Below are 20601 nucleotides of genomic sequence, written 5' to 3'. Positions count from 1 at the left end.
TTGCTTTTTTTTTCTATTATCAAACAGAAAATACAACATAATCTAAATGAAAATCACAAAAATACTGAACACCGAACAACTATCATACTCCTGACAGGTATTTTCATATGTAGAAAATGGTGGATTGAACCGACTTCGTGTTATTATAATGCGACGTAAGCAGAATTTTCCAAAGGAATTTAAGTTATGAATATTATTGTCTTACATCTGTTCTAAAACTGTTGAACTTATTATGACAAAAGTTTACAGAAATTAAAGAATATAATTATTTCAATGGCAAATCAAAGCATTGTCGGTGCTGTGATCCAGTCAATTTTGTTGTTAGTCAGACTATTTTTTTTTCGAATCACGTTTTTTTCAACATATTTTCAACTATTTCAATTTTCATAATCCTTCTTTCAAAAAGGGTTTTATATTGCCCTAATTTAAATTTAAAAGAGGTGCAAGCAATTTTTTGACATCTTTCTTGTCAAAACATTTTCATTTTTATAATTTTGAATGGAAATGAGAATCTTCAAAGGTGTAGTATTTTTTTATTCTTTTTTTTGAAACATGACTTTATAGAATCTTTTAATGTAGTGCAAATCCAAAGTTATTAAATGTATACTTTTGACGTCATGGATTGTGTAGCAAGTTAGCTGTGTACTAAAGCATCCTGTACAGTCTGGTACTCAGAGTCAACCAATATGTTCCAACACAGAAACAACTAAAACAGATCGACTGAGTCAACCCGAAACCCGCTTGAAGAGAAGGGGCTATTGTAGAACTATTTGCAGCTCTTTCCTTACGACGAATCATGCTTCATGATTAATTTACATTATAAATAGATTGTATCAACATCTTAAAATGTATATTACTTTCATTAGTGTATTCAATAATGGTTGAGTTTAACTTTGATTTTTTGATAGAGACATAGAAGTAATACTCAATCTAGAGTATTCAAATTACAAACAATGTAATGAAGCAAAACGGTTGAGTTAATTAACGTAATTAACATTTACCATTTACCTAACTACTATTTTTGGTTTCGGTATCGGCTTATGGTGAATATCTATAATATTAGTACCGTTGTGCAAATCTTTAAACATATATTTTTTTCATTATCCGCGCAGTATCGTCTATACTATGGTATTATATTTAATTTGCTGATTGGTCCTTTTTATAGACTTCAATATACATTTGTATATATATATATATATATCTATGGCATTAAATATTTAACATTTTAGAAACACTACCGTGCTATTCAATGCTTTATCAAGTCTAAATAGAAATTCTTACGATTTACAGGCGATAATTTGAAAAGTGTATTGATTGTTTAATTGCTTGTATGAAAACATGTAATAAACAGCTGCGCCATGAGCGCATGATACGCCCGACGTCTTGTGTGGAAGTTTTATGCAATAATCATAAATAGTTTCTGAGAAAGTTTTAAGCAAGAACCATTTATTGTTTTTGAGACACGGCGGGACATGTGACCCCCCCCCCCCCCCACACACCACCACCACCACCACCACCACCCCCACCCTGTTTTTTTTTTTACAAATATCACTAAAATAAAATTTTGAATCAAACTAAAAAGTATACAGATCTTTACATTAATATAACAAAGAAGTGTGTACAGTTTCAAGCAGTAATCATAAATTGTTTTTGAGATACGGCGCGACATGTAAAAAAAACCCTCCCCTTTTTTACAAAATACTCAATAACTCAAAAATAAAATTTATGAGTCATCACCAAAAAGTATTCAGATCTTTAGATTAATATAACAAAAAAGTGTGTAAAGTTTTTAGCAATAATCATAAATCGTTTTTGAGATACGGCACGACATGTAAAAACCCCTTCCCCTTTTTTTTCAAAATACTCAATAACTAAAAAATGAAATTTTGAATCATCACCAAAAAGTATACAGATCTTTAGATTAATATAACAAAGAAATATGTAAAGTTTTAAGCAATAGTCATAAATCGTTTATGAGATACGGCGCGACATGTAAAAAACCCCTCCCCCTTTTTTACAAAATACTCAATAACTCAACAATGAAATTTTGAATCATCACCAAACAGTATACAGATATTAAGATTAATATAACTAAGAAGTGTGTAAAGTTTTAAGCAATAATCAGGAATCTTTTTTGAGATACGGTGCGACATGTGAAAAAAAAACACACACCCCTGTTTTAGTTACAAGGTGCCGTAACTCAAAAAGTTTAAATCTTATTTTCACCAAAAAGTATACAGATCATTTGACCATCATAAAAAACACGTATATTAAGTTTCATGATATTTAGATAAGTCGTTCTCAATTTACGGTGCGACATGTTTACGCCGGACAGACAGACGGACAGACGTATAGACAGACGGACAGACAGACGGACAGAAGGACGGACACAGGACATTTGTATACCATAATACGTCCCGTCAAAATTTTGACGGGCGTATAAAAATTACAAGAAAAAAAGTGTGCCAAGACTGGAAAACTTTTACTGACAATATACATACGTCCAAGGTCTTGAAAATAAATTAATTGATTCAGAGTCTGAATATTGAAGTGAATTCAAAGTAATTATAATTGATGAAGTACCCATGGTTCTCAAGAATGCATAAATTATCACTCGTGACGTAAGAGATTTAGATAGCTATAATCCACAACTTTCTACATAGGAAATGTCTTTACCAAGTCAGGAATATGACAGTTGTTGTCAATTCGTTTAATGTGTCCTTTTCAATTTACAATTGGTTTGGGAACTTTCCTTTTGGAATTTTCCTCGGACGTAAGTATTTTTGTTATTTTACTCTTTGCTTGAATGATTAATGAGCTCTGGATTAACAAACGGCGGACATAACTAACGTGAAGCATATTTTCCCATAAATATGACTTTCGTACATGCTGCCTCTTTCAGACAATTGTAAACCAATCACCCCGTTGTTCATACTAGTAGTTCGTTGAATAAGAATTAGTTACACAATAATTCCATTTAAGTCCGACTGTAAGTAGCAATTACCTTTTGTATTATCTTTACTTTCTTCTAACTGACATATTCTTTCCTTCGCAGATTGTAACTCTTCATCAACTTTATTATATTCTTCTTCCACTTTTTCCAATCTGTTCTCTTGTTGTGCAAATGAAACACAAATTTCTCTGTATGAACTGTCAAGATCAGATGACATCAAAATATCACATTCTATCTTAAACAAGGCACCGCCAATTCGCTGAATAACCTTAAAAGCAAAGAAATATATCTTTAATTTCAAATTATATAGTCATTTCAATTAAAAGATGCTTTGATTCTAGAGGGGCGAGTTGTATACTTTTAGGACACTTATCAAATGTATCTCACACTTGAATCTCTTTTCCAAATCAAAAGTTTCTTTCTAAATCAGACCTTTATATTAGATTGGGTTAACTTACGAATTCTCCACACTGGTATTCATTTGATCTATAGTGAATGACTTAATTGGCAGATGAAAATTTTTTGAAAAAAAATAAAAAAATAATGAGAACTAATAGTTTACGAATTACGATTCAAAATCAAAATTATTTTTCATGAAAACATAATGTTACTGAACATGACACAATATGAAATGAAACAGATGAATTTTAATATTGTTATTTATTGTTACTTATCCTGTTACCTTTGTGTTATTGTAATACATATTGTGTTAGTAATAGTTATCCCATGAGGACGCGGTGTGTCAGTGTAAGATTTCCCCGATGGAAAAAGGTTACACAAAGTCAGAATTGGCTAAGGAATTGCACTCAAAGCTTAGAAGAATAACATTCAATACAAATTATTTAAAATGGAAAATGGAAAAGGGGAATATTTCAAAGAGACAACAACCCGACTAAAGAGCAGATAACAGCCGAAGGCCACCAATTGTTTTTCACCGCAGAGAGCAAATCCCTCAGCAGGAGGTGGGCCTCAACTGGCCCCTACATAAAAAAAAATGTACTAGTTCAGTGAAAATGGACTTCATACTAACCTCCAAAACATATAAATGAACTAAAATTTTAAATAAAACATACAAGACAAATAAAGGCCAGAGGTTCCTGACTTGGGGCAAGCACAAAACACCCAACATATTTGTGCTTGTAAGCTATTCATCAACCTTATTATTAAATACAACTTTTTTTACTTCAATGCAAGCATGCTCATGTATCTTATTATCAATACAACTTTATAAGTATACTTTAGCCTGTAATTTAGTGGTTGTCGTTTATTTATGTGTTAAATATTTGTTTTTCGTTATTTTTTTGTATATAAATGAGGCCGTTATTTTTCTCGTTTGAATTGTTTTACATTATCATATCAGGACCTTTTATAGCTGACTATGCGGTATGGGCTTTGCTCATTGTTGAAGTCCGTAATGTGACCTATAGTTGTTTATATATGTGTCATTGTGGAGAAATGTCTCATTGGCAATCATACCACATCTTCCTATTTTATATTGAAACTGTCTTACCTCACAAACATTTGTCCACATCGCCAGGAAATCTTCTTTATCAATGGAACCAGCTGTGTTATGGGCTACCCAGTTCCGATAATATTTTATCCGAGATAAATCCGCTTCTTCGCTGATCAATGCTTCGGCTGGAAGTGTATCTTCTATGGCCATATTTTGTAAATTGCGCAGTAAACAAATCATTAGAGTAAGATCCATGTCCGATGACTTCGAGTTTCCTATAAAACAATTGTATTTTTAATCTCTGATAGTGTACCTGTATAGAAATAATCCATCCATAACTATTTCAAAAATCTTGACTGCTTACTGTTTATTATTGTATTTTACAATACGATTTGTTTGTATTCAGCTCGTCTGATTTGTCAGTTAATCGAATGTGCCCTATTATTTTGACTAAGTTTGGAGGAGTTTACAGCTAGTTATGCATGCATAATCCTGTCGACGGCCCGATATAGCGTCAATTTGGAGTTCATGTGATTTCCTTGATAATTGTTTGCCACTTAGATTTGTCCAACGTTAAGCGATTTACGAGATTGTAACATTGGTAAACTTTCGCCTTAATTCGTTTAATGTTGAACAAGGACTAATGCAAACGACTTCAAAAAAGATCTCAAAGATACCAGTCTTATGAATGTGTACACCAGATACGCAATTCGTCTATATAAACGTCATATATACTGCTCGAATCAAAATTAAAAAGGTGGGAAACAAAATCAAGTATGAAGTTGAAAGGCATTGAAAAGTTCAAATTCTAAAAGGTTAAGCAAAATATGAAAAGATAATCTATGCCCGGGAATAATTCAATAATCTGTTGACAGTTTTCTAAAAGATATACGTACTTTCCCAGGCCGACATGAACAATAGGAAAATTGAAAAGAAACCAAGTAAATATGACGTCATAATTAAATTTCGACCAATCATTATCACGAGAAAAAATATGTTACCAGTGAGGATGACTATTTTTCTCACACCGATCAAGATATGTGAAAATAGCACAATAATTAGAGAACAACGAAAATACGTTGACCAATCAATAAAGATCAGATTAGCCGTTTCAGATTGACAGCATTGTATACAACTAACATAACTAGAATATTACTTATAGAACAAACGAAACGGACATGCTCTAAACGTTGATCAATATCCCATGAAAAATGATACAAATGCAAGATGAACATGTCAGACGATCTTGGACACTTATCTTTAAATCTGAACCAAGGTTATTTTTTACCTAATACTTAACCCTGAAATGAGCAATACGACATTTCAACATATGACGCATGATCTGCTAACCCTTCTGAACAACCTGAGATCCCTTCCCCACGGGTTTTTGTTAGGTTTGTATTTAGTTTCTATGTTGTTTTTATAAACTGGTTTTTGTTTTTGGATCATGTTTTGTTTTTGTCATGGCGTTTTTATATGGTAGGCACTTAAAGTTAACCATCGAGAGACGTTAACCACCGAGAGTCGGTTTTTAGACCCGCCCAGTGCACCTAAGCACGCCTACTTTTGGAGCTCTTTTGTATGAAGATAAGAAAAATATACGAAATTACGGAACTGTGTACCCTGTTTTATCCTTGTTGTTGGTGTTTATTGCGCATGCGCACAAAGCACGGTGATAGTTACGGTTACTGACTCAGAAACCTTGTATATTATATACCTCGGTTTACAGACGTTTAATAAACTGGATCCCTGTTGTGTTCACTTATCGATACACTACGATGGAATTACGGACCAGTTTAACATAAACATGGTAAATAGATAGACAGATAATTGATTAAGAAATAACCTGGAAGAAGAAATGAGTTAACTATTGATTATAACAGAGACGAGAATGCCATCGTGTTTGTTCTGCTAAAAAAAGCAGGAACATTGGAGTTTATGGTTAGATTTTAAATATTTCTTGTCTCCAAACTGGGTAAATTTGATATAGTAACACCCCCCCCCTTTTTTTTTTTAAATAACTGAGGGCCCTCATGGGGTTTTTGATTATGTGATTACTTGGCCGTTTTTTTAATGATTATTTGATTATTAAGCCAAATATTTCATGATTATTTGATTACCTAGGACTGTATTTTTAGTTTATGATTATTTGATTACTAAAGATAAGCAAATATTTAATGATTATGTGATTATATTGGCAAAAAAATTGTGATTATGTGATTACTAGGACCCCCCCATGAGGGGCCTCATAACTCGAGAACCACACATCGCGCTCGCTTAACAAGTAACAATAAGAAATAATTATTGTTAGTTTAAAGAATAATAAATCGTCAAAGCTTATCCCCTCCCCGACATCAAAGGAAGTTAAATGTATTATCCCAAAATTAGACCAAATTATTATGATATAAGGACGTCTTGACAGGCTATTATTTTATTTTGTTTTGTTGTTGTTTTTTTTTGCTTAATTGACGTCTTCCTCCTGTATGAAAAAAACATAATAGACCCCCCCCCCCCCCCCACACACACACACCTTTTCCCCCATAATATAGTTTTTTAAGAAGTCATAATTATTTGGACTACCCCTGAATATATTTCAGACAGACTCTTCTTTAAAAAGATGTAAACATGATTTGAGAGAAATCTTTGGAATAGTTTTTTAAATGATTTAATTATTATGTCATGTATATAATTAACATTAACATAGTTATAAACTGAGACTACTAGTATAACACATAGTGTTATAGTAGTCTCAGCTATAAACTTTCCATTGTATTGACCAATATGACTAACTCATATGCTCTTTCCCATTAATGTCACAATATCAATATATTACAGTAAAACTGATAGTTTGATGACATTGTTTAAGACTATTGACCTCAGGTCAGCCTAAACTGAGTTTAAAAACTGTAATTTATTCATTAAAACAGTTCAAGACATGTACCTTCTGAAATGTGATTGCATCAAAATTAAACCTAAGGCATAACATACTTAGTGTGCAGGAAGTGCCACCAAATAAATACTGATTTGTAAAATTAGATGATGATATTTGTGAAGTCAAAGATATTATAGCTAGTTATAACTGGTTTTAGATATAAATCTGAGTAAAAGGTTGATTTATATGTGCTCTTTCATGTTTAGATTATAATTTAAATTTAATCTTTTGAAGTTTTTTTTATAATATTAAGACATTAAAATCACAATTATTTATTTATACACAAAAAAATAATTTTTGTCCTTTTTTAGTTGAATGACTGTACACAAACATTATACACACATAATTTTGATAATTCTGTAATATTTTTTTTCTATAGCCCCAGAATGTGACAAAAGACTTATTAATCCAGATTTACAAAAAATAGAAATAGTTCAGCTACCATAAGACTGCTATGACAAAAATTCTGCAGTTTCCAGAATTTGAGGTAGAGTATAGTTAGGAATAGTTTGATTATGCAGATGCTTAGTTTGCCATAAACAATTATGCCCTTGATACAAAAGCAGAGGAAACAAAAAAGTATGAAAATAGTTGAAAAAAGTAATCATTATTACCTAGTCATATACTGTAAATAGAAAAAGAGAAAAGCACTGGTTATGATTTGGTATTTTTAATAGCATTATCATTTGTCCATAACTTGGAATATATACTGGATTGAGCTTGACATTTATTTAATATCATTGACACATGGTTGCAAGAAATGAAAGATGGTAATTTAAACCTAGCAATTTTATTAAGATTCAAAAAAAAGCTTTTGATTTGGTAGAATATGACTTTCTTTGTTTAAAGCTCGACATGTATGGATTTAGTGAGACTATTGTTAGTTTTTTTAAGTGTACCTGAATAACAAAAGGTATACATTTGTAATGTTAACTCTGAACAACAACATGTAAAATTTGGTGTTCCCCAATGTTCTATACCTTGTCCTCTATTGTTTGTGCTATTTATAAATGACCTTCCCTTATGCATTAAAAATTGTGAAACAGACCTATATCGTTGTATATGCTGATGACACCACTATTCATAAATCAGGGGGAAACATCTAGAAAATATAAATGATGATGTTCAAGAAGATTTATACAGGGTTGAAGAGTGGTGTAGAATGAATAACATGTTCATAGATGCAAATGAAACAAAATGTTTGATTACTGGAACAAAGCAGAAACTATTCAGACTTTTCAACCAAACTTGATAATAAATTAAAGTATTACAAAATTCTTCATGTGAAAAAATATTAGTTTCAAAATTGACAGCCCACTAAGTAACTGAAGAAATCAAATTGACCAAGGTTGTGCTAATATATCATCCAGAATATATCATCTTTCTTAAATACATTTTTTTTATATAACTGCAAGAAAACATAATACAATGGGTGTTCTGCCCCTAATTGACTACTGTTGTATTATTTGGGATGAATGTAAAAATTGAGGGATAACAAGAATTTAAAAAATCCAAAAAAAAGGGCAGCATGATAAATTCTAGATGCAGATCCGTTATCCCTCTTGGTATATAGGAGCACTATATTCTATGTTAACCTCCGACAGTAGGTATAAACAAATACTGTTGATAGACGGTATATAGGAGCACTATATTCCATGTTAACCACCGACGGTAGGTATAGACAAATACTGGTGATAGACAGTATATAGGAGCACTATATTCTATGTTAACCACTGACGGTAGGTATAGCCAAATACTGTAGATAGATGGTATATAGGACCACTATATCTTATGTTAACCACCGACGGTAGGTATAGACAAATACTGGTGATAGACGGTATATAGGAGCACTATATTGTATGTTAACCACCGACGGTAGGTATAAACAAATACTGTTGATAGACGGTATATAGGAGCACTATATTGTATGTTAACCACCGACGGTAGGTATAGACAAATACTATTGATAGACGGTATATAGGAGCACTATATTGTATGTTAACTACCGACAGTAAGTATAGACAGATACTGTTTATAGACGGTATATAGGAGCACTATATTGTATGTTAACCACCGACGGTAGGTATAGACAAATACTGTTGATAGATGGTATATAGGAACACTATATTGTATGTTAACTACCGACAGTAGGTATAGACAAATACTGTTGATAGATGGTATATAGGAGCACTATATTGTATGTTAACCACCGACAGTAGGTATAGACAAATACTGTTGATAGATGGTATATAGGAGCACTATATTGTATGTTAACTACCGACGGTAGGTATAGACAAATACTGTTGATAGACGGTATATAGCAGCACTATATTGTATGTTAACTACCGACAGTAGGATAGACACATACTGTTACTAGACAGTATATAGGAGCACTATATTGTATGTTAACCACCGACGGTAGGTATAGTCAAATACTGTTGATAGACGGTATATGGGAGCACTATATTGTATGTTAACCTGCGACGGTAGGTATAGACATATACTGTTGATAGATGGTATATAGGAGCACTATTTTGTATGTTAACTACCGACAGTAGGTATAGACAAATACTGTTGATAGACATCAACGGTATATGGGAGCACTATATTGTATGTTAACCACCGACGGTAGGTATAGACAAATACTGTTGATAGACGGTATATAGGAGCACTATATTCCATGTTAACCACCGACGGTAGGTATAGACAAATACTGGTGATAGACAGTATATAGGAGCACTATATTCTATGTTAACCACTGACGGTAGGTATAGACAAATACTGTTGATAGATGGTATATAGGAGCACTATTTTGTATGTTAACTGCCGACAGTAGGTATAGACAAATACTGTTGATAGACATCAACGGTATATGGGAGCACTATATTGTATGTTAACCACCGACAGTAGGTATAAACAAATACTGTTGATAGACGGTATATAGGAGCACTATATTCCATGTTAACCACCGACGGTAGGTATAGACAAATACTGGTGATAGACAGTATATAGGAGCACTATATTCTATGTTAACCACTGACGGTAGGTATAGCCAAATACTGTTGATAGATGGTATATAGGACCACTATATCTTATGTTAACCACCGACGGTAGGTATAGACAAATACTGGTGATAGACGGTATATAGGAGCACTATATTGTATGTTAACCACCGACGGTAGGTATAAACAAATACTGTTGATAGACGGTATATAGGAGCACTATATTGTATGTTAACCACCGACGGTAGGTATAGACAAATACTATTGATAGACGGTATATAGGAGCACTATATTGTATGTTAACTACCGACAGTAAGTATAGACAGATACTGTTTATAGACGGTATATAGGAGCACTATATTGTATGTTAACCACCGACGGTAGGTATAGACAAATACTGTTGATAGATGGTATATAGGAACACTATATTGTATGTTAACTACCGACAGTAGGTATAGACAAATACTGTTGATAGATGGTATATAGGAGCACTATATTGTATGTTAACCACCGACAGTAGGTATAGACAAATACTGTTGATAGATGGTATATAGGAGCACTATATTGTATGTTAACTACCGACGGTAGGTATAGACAAATACTGTTGATAGACGGTATATAGCAGCACTATATTGTATGTTAACTACCGACAGTAGGATAGACACATACTGTTACTAGACAGTATATAGGAGCACTATATTGTATGTTAACCACCGACGGTAGGTATAGTCAAATACTGTTGATAGATGGTATATGGGAGCACTATATTGTATGTTAACCTGCGACGGTAGGTATAGACATATACTGTTGATAGATGGTATATAGGAGCACTATTTTGTATGTTAACTACCGACAGTAGGTATAGACAAATACTGTTGATAGACATCAACGGTATATGGGAGCACTATATTGTATGTTAACCACCGACGGTAGGTATAGACAAATACTGTTGATAGACGGTATATAGGAGCACTATATTGTATGTTAACCACCAACGGTAGGTATAGACAAATACTGTTGATAGGCGGTATATAGGAGCACTATATCTTATTTTAACCACCGACGGTAGGTATAGACAAATACTGGTAATAGACGGTATATAGGAGCAACTACCGACAGTAGGTATAGACAGATACTGTTGATAGACGGTATCAAAGAGCACTATATTATATGTTAACCGGCGACGGTAGGTATAGACAAATACTGTTGATAAACGGTATATAGGAGCACTATATTGTATGTTAACTACCGACAGTAGGTATAGACAAATACTGTTGATAAACGGTATATAGGAGCACTATATTGTATGTTAACCACCGACGGTAGGTATAGACAAATACTGTTGATAGATGGTATATAGGAGCACTATATTGTATGTTAACTACCGACGGTAGGTATAGACAAATACTGTTGATAGACGGTATATAGGAGCACTATATTGTATGTTAACCACCGACGGTAGGTATAGACAAATACTGTTGATAAATGGTATATAGGAGCACTATATTGTATGTTAACTACCGACAGTAGGTATAGACAAATACTGTTGATAGACGGTATATAGGAGCACTATATTGTATGTTAACCACCGACGCTAGGTATAGACAAATACTGTTGATAGACGGTATATAGGAGCACTTTATTGCATGTTAACCACCGACGGTAGGTATAGACAAATACTGTTGATGGATGGTGCAAAGGAGTACTATATCGTAAGTTAACCACTGACGGTAGGTATAGACAAATACTGTTGATAGACGTTATATAGGTGGACTGTATTGTATGTTAACCACCGACGGTAGGTATAGATAAATACTGTTGATAGACAGTATATAGGAGCACTATATTGTATGTTAACTACCGACAGTAGGTATAAAACACATACTGTTGATACACGGTATATAGGAGCACTATATTGTATGTTAACTACCGACGGTAGGTATAGACAAATACTGTTGATAGACGGTATATAGGAGCACTATATTGTATGTTAACCACCGACGGTAGGTATAGACAAATACTGTTGATAGACGGTATATAGGTGGACTGTATTGTATGTTAACCACCGACGGTAGGTATAGATAAATACTGTTGATAGACAGTATATAGGAGCACTATATTGTATGTTAACTACCGACAGTAGGTATAGACACATACTGTTGATACACGGTATATAGGAGCACTATATTGTATGTTAACTACTGACGGTAGGTATAGACAAATACTGTTGATAGACGGTATATAGGAGCACTATATTGTATGTTAACCACCGACGGTAGGTATAGACAAATACTGTTGATAAATGGTATATAGGAGCACTATATTGTATGTTAACTACCGACAGTAGGTATAGACAAATACTGTTGATAGACGGTTTATAGGAGCACTTTATTGTATGTTAACCACCGACGGTAGGTATAGACAAATACTGTTGATAGACGGTATATAGGAGCACTATATTGTAGGTTAACCACCGACGGTAGGTATAGACAAAAACTGTTAATAGACGGTATATAGGAGTACTATATCTTATGTTAACCACCGACGGTAGGTATAGACAAATACTGGTGATAGACGGTATATAGGAGCAACTACCGACAGTAGGTATAGACAGATACTGTTGATAGACGGTATCAAAGAGCACTATATTATATGTTAACCGGCGACGGTAGGTATAGACAAATACTGTTGATAAACGGTATATAGGAGCACTATATTGTATGTTAACTACCGACAGTAGGTATAGACAAATACTGTTGATAAACGGTATATAGGAGCACTATATTGTATGTTAACTACCGACGGTAGGTATAGACAAATACTGTTGATAGACGGTATATAGGAGCACTATATTGTATGTTAACCACCGACGGTAGGTATAGACAAATACTGTTGATAGACGGTATATAGGAGCACTATATTGTATGTTAACCACCGACGGTAGGTATAGACAAATACTGTTGATAGACGGTATATAGGAGCACTATATTGTATGTTAACCACCGACGGTAGGTATAGACAAATACTGTTGATAGACGGTATATAGGAGCACTATATTGTATGTTAACCACCGACGGTAGGTATAGACAAATACTGTTGATAGATGGTATATAGGAGCACTATATTGTATGTTAACTACCGACAGTAGGTATAGACAAATACTGTTGATAGACGGTTTATGGGAGCACTATATTGTATGTTAACCACCAACGGTAGGTATAGACAAATACTGTTGATAGACGGTATATAGGAGCACTATATTGTATGTTAACCACCGACGGTAGGTATAGACAAATACTGGTGATAGACGGTATATAGGAGCAACTACCGACAGTAGGTATAGACAGATACTGTTGATAGACGGTATCAAAGAGCACTATATTATATGTTAACCACCGACGGTAGGTATAGACAAATACTGGTAATAGACGGTATATAGGAGCAACTACCGACAGTAGGTATAGACAGATACTGTTGATAGACGGTATCAAAGAGCACTATATTATATGTTAACCGGCGACGGTAGGTATAGACAAATACTGTTGATAAACGGTATATAGGAGCACTATATTGTATGTTAACTACCGACAGTAGGTATAGACAAATACTGTTGATAAACGGTATATAGGAGCACTATATTGTATGTTAACCACCGACGGTAGGTATAGACAAATACTGTTGATAGATGGTATATAGGAGCACTATATTGTATGTTAACTACCGACGGTAGGTATAGACAAATACTGTTGATAGACGGTATATAGGAGCACTATATTGTATGTTAACCACCGACGGTAGGTATAGACAAATACTGTTGATAAATGGTATATAGGAGCACTATATTGTATGTTAACTACCGACAGTAGGTATAGACAAATACTGTTGATAGACGGTATATAGGAGCACTATATTGTATGTTAACCACCGACGGTAGGTATAGACAAATACTGTTGATAGACGGTATATAGGAGCACTTTATTGCATGTTAACCACCGACGGTAGGTATAGACAAATACTGTTGATGGATGGTGCAAAGGAGTACTATATCGTAAGTTAACCACTGACGGTAGGTATAGACAAATACTGTTGATAGACGTTATATAGGTGGACTGTATTGTATGTTAACCACCGACGGTAGGTATAGATAAATACTGTTGATAGACAGTATATAGGAGCACTATATTGTATGTTAACTACCGACAGTAGGTATAGACACATACTGTTGATACACGGTATATAGGAGCACTATATTGTATGTTAACTACCGACGGTAGGTATAGACAAATACTGTTGATAGACGGTATATAGGAGCACTATATTGTATGTTAACCACCGACGGTAGGTATAGACAAATACTGTTGATAGACGGTATATAGGTGGACTGTATTGTATGTTAACCACCGACGGTAGGTATAGATAAATACTGTTGATAGACAGTATATAGGAGCACTATATTGTATGTTAACTACCGACAGTAGGTATAGACACATACTGTTGATACACGGTATATAGGAGCACTATATTGTATGTTAACTACTGACGGTAGGTATAGACAAATACTGTTGATAGACGGTATATAGGAGCACTATATTGTATGTTAACCACCGACGGTAGGTATAGACAAATACTGTTGATAAATGGTATATAGGAGCACTATATTGTATGTTAACTACCGACAGTAGGTATAGACAAATACTGTTGATAGACGGTTTATAGGAGCACTTTATTGTATGTTAACCACCGACGGTAGGTATAGACAAATACTGTTGATAGACGGTATATAGGAGCACTATATTGTAGGTTAACCACCGACGGTAGGGATAGACAAAAACTGTTAATAGACGGTATATAGGAGTACTATATCTTATGTTAACCACCGACGGTAGGTATAGACAAATACTGGTGATAGACGGTATATAGGAGCAACTACCGACAGTAGGTATAGACAGATACTGTTGATAGACGGTATCAAAGAGCACTATATTATATGTTAACCGGCGACGGTAGGTATAGACAAATACTGTTGATAAACGGTATATAGGAGCACTATATTGTATGTTAACTACCGACAGTAGGTATAGACAAATACTGTTGATAAACGGTATATAGGAGCACTATATTGTATGTTAACTACCGACGGTAGGTATAGACAAATACTGTTGATAGACGGTATATAGGAGCACTATATTGTATGTTAACCACCGACGGTAGGTATAGACAAATACTGTTGATAGACGGTATATAGGAGCACTATATTGTATGTTAACCACCGACGGTAGGTATAGACAAATACTGTTGATAGACGGTATATAGGAGCACTATATTGTATGTTAACCACCGACGGTAGGTATAGACAAATACTGTTGATAGACGGTATATAGGAGCACTATATTGTATGTTAACCACCGACGGTAGGTATAGACAAATACTGTTGATAGACGGTATATAGGAGCACTATATTGTATGTTAACCACCAACGGTAGGTATAGACAAATACTGTTGATAGACGGTATATAGGAGCACTATATTGTATGTTAACCACCGACGGTAGGTATAGACAAATACTGTTGATAGATGGTATATAGGAGCACTATATTGTATGTTAACTTCCGACGGTAGGTATAGATAAATACTGTTGATAGACAGTTTATAGGAGCACTATATTGTATGTTAACTACCGACAGTAGGTATATATATATAGACACATACTGTTGATACACGGTATATAGGAGCACTATATTGTATGTTAACTACCGACGGTAGGTATAGACAAATACTGTTGATAGACGGTATATAGGAGCACTATATTGTATGTTAACCACCGACGGTAGGTATAGACAAATACTGTTGATAGATGGTATATAGGAGCACTATATTGTATGTTAACTACCGACAGTAGGTATAGACAAATACTGTTGATAGACGGTTTATGGGAGCACTATATTGTATGTTAACCACCGACGGTAGGTATAGACAAATACTGTTGATAGACGGTATATAGGAGCACTATATTGTATGTTAACCACCAACGGTAGGTATAGACAAATACTGTTGATAGACGGTATATAGGAGCACTATATTGTATGTTAACCACCGACGGTAGGTATAGACAAATACTGTTGATAGACGGTATATAGGAGCACTATATTGTATGTTAACCACCGACGGTAGGTATAGACAAATACTGTTGATAGACGGTATATAGGAGCACTATATTGTATGTTAACCACCGACGGTAGGTATAGACAAATACTGTTGATAGACGGTATATAGGAGCACTATATTGTATGTTAACCACCGACGGTAGGTATAGACAAATACTGTTGATAGACGGTATATAGGAGCACTATATTGTATGTTAACCACCAACGGTAGGTATAGACAAATACTGTTGATAGACGGTATATAGGAGCACTATATTGTATGTTAACCACCGACGGTAGGTATAGACAAATACTGTTGATAGATGGTATATAGGAGCACTATATTGTATGTTAACTTCCGACGGTAGGTATAGATAAATACTGTTGATAGACAGTTTATAGGAGCACTATATTGTATGTTAACTACCGACAGTAGGTATATATATATAGACACATACTGTTGATACACGGTATATAGGAGCACTATATTGTATGTTAACTACCGACGGTAGGTATAGACAAATACTGTTGATAGACGGTATATAGGAGCACTATATTGTATGTTAACCACCGACGGTAGGTATAGACAAATACTGTTGATAGATGGTATATAGGAGCACTATATTGTATGTTAACTACCGACAGTAGGTATAGACAAATACTGTTGATAGACGGTTTATGGGAGCACTATATTGTATGTTAACCACCGACGGTAGGTATAGACAAATACTGTTGATAGACGGTATATAGGAGCACTATATTGTATGTTAACCACCAACGGTAGGTATAGACAAATACTGTTGATAGACGGTATATAGGAGCACTATATTGTATGTTAACCACCGACGGTAGGTATTATAGACAAATACTGTTGATAGACGGCATATAGGAGCACTATATTGTATGTTAACTACCGACAGTAAGTATAGACAAATACTGTTGATAGACGGTATATAGGAGCACTATATTGTATGTTAACTACCGACAGTAGGTATAGACAGATACTGTTGATAGACGGTATATAGGAGCACTATATTGTATGTTAACCACCGACGGTAGGTATAGACAAATACTGTTGATAGACGGTATATAGGAGCACTATATTGTATGTTAACCACCAACGGTAGGTATAGACAAATACTGTTGATAGACGGTATATAGGAGCACTATATTGTATGTTAACCACCGACGGTAGGTATAGACAAATACTGGTGATAGACGGTATATAGGAGCAACTACCGACAGTAGGTATAGACAGATACTGTTGATAGACGGTATCAAAGAGCACTATATTATATGTTAACCGGCGACGGTAGGTATAGACAAATACTGTTGATAAACGGTATATAGGAGCACTATATTGTATGTTAACTACCGACAGTAGGTATAGACAAATACTGTTGATAAACGGTATATAGGAGCACTATATTGTATGTTAACCACCGACGGTAGGTATAGACAAATACTGTTGATAGACGGTATATAGGAGCACTATATTGTATGTTAACCACCGACGGTAGGTATAGACAAATACTGTTGATAGACGGTATATAGGAGCACTATATTGTATGTTAACCACCGACGGTAGGTATAGACAAATACTGTTGATAGACGGTATATAGGAGCACTATATTGTATGTTAACCACCGACGGTAGGTATAGACAAATACTGTTGATAGACGGTATATAGGAGCACTATATTGTATGTTAACCACCGACGGTAGGTATAGACAAATACTGTTGATAGACGGTATATAGGAGCACTATATTGTATGTTAACCACCAACGGTAGGTATAGACAAATACTGTTGATAGACGGTATATAGGAGCACTATATTGTATGTTAACCACCGACGGTAGGTATAGACAAATACTGTTGATAGATGGTATATAGGAGCACTATATTGTATGTTAACTTCCGACGGTAGGTATAGATAAATACTGTTGATAGACAGTTTATAGGAGCACTATATTGTATGTTAACTACCGACAGTAGGTATATATATATATAGACACATACTGTTGATACACGGTATATAGGAGCACTATATTGTATGTTAACTACCGACGGTAGGTATAGACAAATACTGTTGATAGACGGTATATAGGAGCACTATATTGTATGTTAACCACCGACGGTAGGTATAGACAAATACTGTTGATAGATGGTATATAGGAGCACTATATTGTATGTTAACTACCGACAGTAGGTATAGACAAATACTGTTGATAGACGGTTTATGGGAGCACTATATTGTATGTTAACCACCGACGGTAGGTATAGACAAATACTGTTGATAGACGGTATATAGGAGCACTATATTGTATGTTAACCACCAACGGTAGGTATAGACAAATACTGTTGATAGACGGTATATAGGAGCACTATATTGTATGTTAACCACCGACGGTAGGTATAGACAAATTCTGTTGATAGACGGCATATAGGAGCACTATATTGTATGTTAACTACCGACAGTAAGTATAGACAAATACTGTTGATAGACGGTATATAGGAGCACTATATTGTATGTTAACTACCGACAGTAGGTATAGACAGATACTGTTGATAGACGGTATATAGGAGCACTATATTGTATGTTAACCACCGACGGTAGGTATAGACAAATACTGTTGATAGACGGTATATAGGAGCACTATATTGTATGTTAACCACCGACGGTAGGTATAGACAAATACTGTTGATAGACGGTATATAGAAGCACTATATTGTATGTTAACTACCGACAGTAGGTATAGACAAATACTGTTGATAGACGGTTTATGGGAGCACTATATTGTATGTTAACCACCGACGGTAGGTATAGACAAATACTGTTGATAGACGGTATATAGGAGCACTATATTGTATGTTAACCACCAACGGTAGGTATAGACAAATACTGTTGATAGACGGTATATAGGAGCACTATAGTGTATGTTATCTACCGACTGTAGGTATAGACAAATACTGTTGATAGACGGTATATAGGAGCACTATATTGTATGTTAACTACCGACGGTAGGTATAGACAAATACTGTTGATAGACGGTTGATGGGAGCACTATATTGTATGTTAACCACCGACGGTAGGTATAGACAAATACTGTTGATAGACGGTATATATGAGCACTTTATTGCATGTTAACCACCGACGGTAGGTATAGACACATACTGTTGATGGATGGTGCAAAGGAGTACTATATCGTATGTTAACCACTGACGGTAGGTATAGACAAATACTGTTGATAGACGGTATATAGGAGGACTGTATTGTATGTTAACCACCGACGATAGGTATAGACAAATACTGTTGATATACGGTATATAGGAGTATTGTATTTTATGTCAAACATCGACGATAGGTATGGACAAAATCCGACAAATACTGTATACAGACAGTGTATAGAAGTACTGTATTGTATGGTAAACACTGACGGTTGGTATGGACAATTTCTGTATCATGCATCAATTGTAAATAAAAGTATCATGTGAGTGACACAGGCTCATTGAAGCCTCTAGTTTTGATATTATTAATGTGGAGATCTGGTCTAATTTATCATTTTCTCTATTACATGCATGATAACTGCAACAATTGAATTGAAATAAAAGTGATAATTTTTCTGTTGTAGGTTATCAAGAGTTAGTGTTTCCATACAAGTGATAAAGATTGAACAACAAAAACATCTCAAACTTTACAGGACAGAGTAGACTTTTTTCACTGTGCTTAGTTTTGTCTTTATGTCTAAATTATGATACCTTTAAAAAAACCAATAAAATATGGAATAACATTTATTTCTATCTTATAAAGTGGAGTGAAGAAATAAGGGGTCATTGAAAACATAAGAATATATTGCTATCATATATTGCAATATTGCAGATCAGCAGCCCATACATTTGCTATAGCACATAAATATGGGACCAATAATTTCAAGTTGCCTTTTAAAAAAGACCTTAATTAATGTTATGCGAGATACCACCAAAGACCACTAGGTGTTGATCAAATGATATTGTAAATAAGAGGGTTGTCCAAAATATTTCCAACAGCTGTTTGATATACACTACCTTAATCAAACCACAATGGTAAAAAACAGTTTTGGTCAGTCTTAAAAGAAGC

General features: G+C 34.5%; 1 protein-coding gene and 1 long non-coding RNA gene across 2 annotated transcripts in view; one reads left to right on the top strand and one right to left on the bottom strand.

The window, feature by feature from the left end:
• LOC139485220 (uncharacterized) overlaps positions 1-20601 on the bottom strand; it is a 59038-nt gene that overhangs the window by 4372 nt on the left and 34065 nt on the right. The window contains exons 3-4 of the mRNA XM_071269506.1: positions 4464-4681; positions 3005-3221 (exon numbers count right to left, since the gene is read on the bottom strand). Of these exons, the coding sequence (XP_071125607.1) occupies positions 3005-3221; positions 4464-4681 (435 nt within the window). The remainder of the gene's footprint in view (positions 1-3004; positions 3222-4463; positions 4682-20601) is intronic.
• LOC139485214 (uncharacterized) lies at positions 6232-20279 on the top strand. The gene is made up of 3 exons (XR_011655279.1): positions 6232-6347; positions 7718-7825; positions 20117-20279. It is a non-coding gene; the product is annotated as an uncharacterized lncRNA (long non-coding RNA).

This window comes from Mytilus edulis, chromosome 1 (assembly GCF_963676685.1).
Source record: "Mytilus edulis chromosome 1, xbMytEdul2.2, whole genome shotgun sequence".
Lineage (NCBI taxonomy): Eukaryota > Metazoa > Mollusca > Bivalvia > Mytilida > Mytilidae > Mytilus > Mytilus edulis.
The sequence above is the reverse complement of the archived record's forward strand: the minus strand, read 5'-3'. Positions and strand labels throughout refer to the sequence as shown.